We start from the raw sequence: 6000 nt of genomic DNA on the forward strand, positions 1-6000 counted from the left end.
CACACGCAGTTGCATATTTGTCTCAAAAAGCGTGGGATGTTGGCTATTTTCTCCATCTAGGATGACACCAAAAGCCTCCCAGACGTTGGATTTCGCTCTTGAGGAAGTGTTATTGAAAATGCTGTATTCTCCGAGCTTCGCCTTCACCTCAGCCATTTCGAATGTGGCTCGCTCAGCAGCAGATTGATGCGCTGCAGAGGTTATGATTATGCGCGGTCCCGCGGGGGAGAGGTCTGAGGATTTAAACATTAAACTAAATTATTATTATTTTTATATATTTATTATGCAACACCCGCGACACGACCCGCATCATCTTTGTTTTACCCAGAACCGAACCCGGAAAAAAGCGTTTGAAAAAATACCACCCGCGAATCACTTTTTTTGCGGGTCACCCATCGGGTACCCGCGACCGATGCAGGACTCTGCCATGGCCCAACCCCCCATTCCCCTGATAGGTGGAGAGTTGCCCATATAGGCGGAGCTCCCTGTTTCTGACGTCAGAACAATTTCAAATCTGTATCAGCTCCGTTGCAGCCCCGTTTTTAGAGATTTGGGTATGGAGGAAAAGAGAGAGGGTTGTGTTTTCTGACACTTGGTGAGTTCCCTGACACACCGGGGACACATATTCATGCATAAAAGACGTACAAAAGTGCATTTTGCATGATAGGTCCCCTTTAAGTCAACCAATCCAAATCGAGTATCCAACAAAGCCCTGCAATAATAGTCTTTAATAACTGAAAGAAAACCATACAATGTTTTTATTCAGGTTGAAAACATCCAGCCAGGATATTCCAAAGTGAACTACGTGTTTCTAACTAAGGTCAGTACCAGGAACTTGGAGATGAATGTTTCATTGCCATTGTTTGTCTTGTTTTGAGACTACACTGAGACCAAACCATGCGTTGATGGTTTGACTTTCTTTTCTTTGACAGTGCTACAAAGACCTGGGTCAGAGAGAAAAGGCCAGAAAGATGTGTGAAGCTGCGTGTTCCATGAATGCTGTGTCTAAAGAGGTATACACACTTGAATCATGTATAAAGGGTCCAGGGTTGGTTACTTGTTTTTAAAAAGGCTGGTCTATTACTGTTTTCTGACTTATTCAATACATTTTATTTATTTTGTATTCTTTAGAGATACTCCATAGACATACAGTATATCTTCCTACTGTTTATATGTATATAATATTCATTTAAATTCTTTGTTTTATTATATTTGAACTCATGTGCAATGCTTTGTTAACATGCCGCTGTAACAAAACAATTTGGGTGTTGGATCAATGAACTATTTGTAATATAATCTCAACTTCATCATTATTTTTGAAAGTCTATTTATATCCATCTCACAGTCTGCAAGATAATAAACTGTTTAAGATGTTATTCTTATATTGATCATATTTCTATCCCTCAGGATGAAGATTCCCAGAAGGAGCTGGATGTGCTCCGCCCCGCGCTCGGCATGTGACCACAGCGTGCTCATGCTCCTGGAAATGTGTTTTCCATGTGCTACGTGATGTGTGTGTGAGTGTGTGTGTGGGTGAGTGGGTGTGGATTGAAAGGTCATGATGTTAATTCACTCTGTGAGTGGAGGGGAATCATCAATGGGAACCTTCCTGTAGAGTTTTAAATCCAAGTCTGTGTATACTTTGTAACGCATTATAATGTGCTTATAGTGCGGGGTAATTCGAGTTAAAAACACTCATAAATAATCATTTTGCTTTCAATCATAACACATTATAAAGCATTTTATAATGACTTCATAATATATACTTCATCATTTCAGATCTGGTTAACCCTAACCCTCTGTATTATATGTCCCATAACTTCAGAAGGTCTCATTATAATCACTTTCAAAGTAGTCATTGTTTGCTTTTAGTAAAGAAACATCAATCATTCTATGCAAGGACACAATACTTTAAATTATATTTTACTTGATTAAAACAAACAATGACCACTTAGTCAATTATTATAATACATTAAAACCAAAACACTGATTTGAATAATTTATTGCAACTATGGGAACTTGCTCTATAATGTGTTATGATCATTATAAATATTTACGAGTGCTTGTAGCGATACTTATTTGGAGATTATTCTGCTTTATAAGTGTTTATAAAGCAATATAGACTTCATAGAAAGTGTTACCAAGATTTTGATTCTAATCTTTTATTATTTTTTAATAGTGGAAAAGGAGGAACTCTCACTTGGTTGTACTAAATCAGTGAGACGAAAGCTTTTCCATAGCTCGGATAATCAAGCCGTGTTTTAAAGTACATTTTAATCATTAGCATTGTATCAGAAATGGGTTTAATCACACGTGTAGTGAAGTCTGTGATTGTGGGTGTATATATATATATTCAGTGGATCTGTGTGTACAGCAGCCATAGCTCAAGGATACTAAGTTTCCTTGGCAACAAAGACCTGTTGCTTTTTAGGAAGTGACGAGAGGGACTCGCTGTTCCTTCCTGTTCTGTCTTGTTTTGTTTGTTTGTTGTGTCTCCCACCTCGCATTCAAGAGGCAATAACAAAAGCACCTCAGACAATGGCGCACACCCAAACAAAGATGTTGGAATGCTGTGACCCCTGGACGACCCCCGGACGACCCCCGGATGACCCCTGCCCTCTCCCCTCTGCCGTCACTCACACCAGTGTGACTGCAGGAACACTGCACAGTGATTCTATCCAGCAGTCTGCACAGGGTTATGTTCTTTATTTGTTTACTTTGGCATCTGGTCATGGAATACATGTATTATTCAGATACCACCTGATACTCAGCTCTAATAGAGTGGTGCAGAAATGAGTCCGTGTTTTTGGTTAAATGCCTCAGATGAAAGATTTCGGTCCATGTCTAGATCTTCATTTGGTTTGATTTGGACCAAAACATAACTCTGTCTTGGCCCCAGTTGTCCTGCTTAGGATTGATTTAGTTAACTATCTTCTGCCCTAAAAGGAATGAGTCGCAAAACCCAGGAATTAGTTAGCATTGGACCTGTCTCTAATTCAATGGTCTGTGGTTAACACAAGCTGAAAAGATGTTCACGTTTGGTTCTACGACATCAAATATGTCAGTAAATACCCCACATGTGAATGTCCGAAAGCTTCTGTGTTTCTTCAAAACAGGAGTTGCTAACAAGTGAGAGTACTAAACATCATCACGCTGTGATTTGTTTATAGCTGCTAGCATACAGTGATCTAATTACTTCTGGTGATTGCATTTACACTACAAAAAAAGTGGTGTTAATATGTGGAGAGTATCCTGCTGAACAAAACCTCTTAGTATCATAAACGTGTGTTTGCCACAGACTTTATTTTCGCAAAATACTGAAAGCCAATGGAATAATCCCATTAGCTTTTGGTCGAGGGACCACTTTGCGATGCTAACATCGGGGTCGTCCTACAAAAATACGTCATCACTGCACCGCTCTAATTCAGTCTAACATAACAGCAGTTATTCAATGGACCCAGACGAGATACACTCTAAGACAGTGTTGTTTTAATGTTAAGATCTGGGTCTTTTTACCTCACTGCATACTTTGACCTGGGCCTCTTCTGAATCCTTTGATTTGTTTCTCTGTGTTACAAGAATAATAGACCAATTGCTCTGTATTGAACCTCTAATGAGCATATCAGAGGACATGATGTGAACTGCATTCCAGACGTCATTTGAATGATTTTACACTTGTGATACGTGTGATGCATTTTGATTGAGGTTTACTCTTGAGACTCTAGAACTTAAATTGTGTTACTTGAATTGTGAAAATGACCTAAAATAATTATTTTTGTCTGTCATGTTTTTTTTCTACCAGCGCTACGAATGTAGGCGATTGATTTTCTTCAAATGCCAAAGCAAGTAGACTTATTGGGAGATATAAACACTACATAGAGATTATACTGCAGTGTCTGAATGATTAATGGTTCTGTTCTCTCTAATTAAATCTGTGCAATCCTGATTCGAGGTGTCAGTTTGTCACTCGTTTGTGTGCTCGTTACTTTTATTGCACATCATAAGAAACACCCAGTGGCAAACATTTGGAATTCATGATTCAAATGTTTAGTGATTCCTTGGTCGTGAACTATATTGATCCTAATCCAAAAACAGATTCAACAAGCCAGCTCCTGTATAACTATTAATCATGTGGAGCTCTTCCCTTTCCCCAGACTGTACATTTTGTGCCAGGGCAATTGTGAATCTGTTACTGGATCAGATTTAGGCCACCTGTCTAGTCATGTTTCAGCCTTTCTCCCTCCATGGTCCAACCGTTCTTAACAGCACAGGTGTTTGTTTATACAGTCATCAAATATTTTATAAGCCTACTATTGCACTTCACTTTAAAGCCTCCATTGGAACAGCTGCAGAATTAACTTACGTTTTATATGTTTTCACAGGCATACAGCATGAGTCTGAGATTACATCTAATCTTGTTGTCTGTTCATGCCGTCCTAAAATGCCAATGTTGCATAAGAATTCAGAAGCTGTGGTTTATACATTTTCTTTTCTCGAGGTCCAATCAGCAAGTTCATCATCTACACTTTTCCTGGACCTTTCCTGAATTACTGTCTATTTAAATGGCACTTTTCCAGTTCCTTGTACGGTGGCCGACCGGTGCAAACGCGCTACAACGACCTTAAACATTTACATTTGGAGAAACTCGCTGCAGCTTCAGAAAGGATGCAAACATAAAAACACAAATGTGCCAAAACAAATGCAGAAACATCTTCACCAACTTGACAAAACATGCGCAGGGTTAACTCAAAGAGCTGCATAAACAAAACGCTGCAAAGAAAAAAAAGAGAATTTGGTGGATTCCCCCCTTCGGACAATGTTCAGCAAAGCCCCAGATGTTCCTGTGCTGTGAGGTTCTCCATGTTAGGTATGGTATGTTGTACACCCCCTGATCTGCGGTTAACATCTCGGTAGCAGCCATTTCAAATTACATATATTAAACAATATTTACCATCTGAAATCCTGTTGTGAGGGGTGGATCCCGAGGACTGTCCACACGAGAATAACCAAACTTAAATTCATCATTAGTGATGTCTCCCGATTTTCAATATCTGTTAAGAATTGTTTTTGTGTGTGGGCCAGTGTTAAGTGAATTTGAAAGTCAACCTAGTTAAACTAAGCTAAATGTTTCCAGCCTTTATGCTAAGCTATGCTAAATGTTTGCTGATTGTAGCGTTATTACATTAGGGGGGTATCACTCCTCTAGCTTTCCAACAGCAATTCTACCACAAAAAGAATGCACTGAATCAAATTAGCACAAACTAATTGCTGTGGAGGAAAATCTCAGATCCTTTATTTAAAGTACTAATACTCTCAAAATACTCATAAGTATGCAGGTATAATCATAAAAATGGTTCCTGTGAGTGTTAGGCTATAATATATAATTAGATTATCACTTATGCATAATATGTTAAAGCAGGATTCAGGCTGTTGGTTGATGTTGGCTCCTTTTGAACTGTTAATGTTATTATGGATTATGCCGTTATATCATATTTTCTTGGTAAATCCATTGATTTTGTTCGTGAAAATAATGCAATTTTAAGCAATTACACGGACAACTTTCTAAAAAAAAAATAGTTGTCATTATTTGAGAGAGCATGCAATGATTTTACATGAAAAACGACGTACACTATGAAAATAGTCGTCAATGAATTTCCTGCCAATCTAACAGTTTTGTTTCAAATTCTTGTGCAAATTGTCTTGTAGTTTCTTGTTTAACACATAAAAGAATAGCTCACAAGGTAGAGCGAGGCCAATGTTCTTGGGCTCAGCCGGACACAGGTTTGAGTGCAGCACTTGGCTTCATTTACCTATTAACATTCCTCCACTGGCCATAGGTCATTTCTACACATGTATAATCACATGGAGGAAGGTAATGTAACGTTTTCTGTTCATGTCTCAATTTTCTGCTCTAATCTTGACCGAAACTCACCTGTGTTGACCCTGCTCAGGATGGAGCTGATTGTGGTGTCTTCATTCCTGAGCTGCTATCAGCCAGTG

The 6000-nt window shown here is 38.8% G+C and overlaps 1 protein-coding gene across 2 annotated transcripts in view; it reads left to right on the forward strand.

Moving 5' to 3' along the window:
• LOC117475666 (regulator of microtubule dynamics protein 2) overlaps positions 1 to 3946 on the forward strand; it is a 41548-nt gene extending 37602 nt beyond the window's left edge. For both annotated transcript variants that reach the window (XM_034122006.1, XM_034121999.1), the window contains exons 9-11: positions 767 to 820; positions 933 to 1013; positions 1408 to 3946. In XM_034122006.1, coding sequence (XP_033977897.1) covers positions 767 to 820; positions 933 to 1013; positions 1408 to 1461 — 189 coding nt within the window. In that variant the 3' untranslated portion in view covers positions 1462 to 3946. The remainder of the gene's footprint in view (positions 1 to 766; positions 821 to 932; positions 1014 to 1407) is intronic.
• The last annotated feature ends 2054 nt before the right edge of the window (positions 3947 to 6000 follow it).

This window comes from Trematomus bernacchii, unplaced genomic scaffold (assembly GCF_902827165.1).
Source record: "Trematomus bernacchii unplaced genomic scaffold, fTreBer1.1, whole genome shotgun sequence".
Lineage (NCBI taxonomy): Eukaryota > Metazoa > Chordata > Actinopteri > Perciformes > Nototheniidae > Trematomus > Trematomus bernacchii.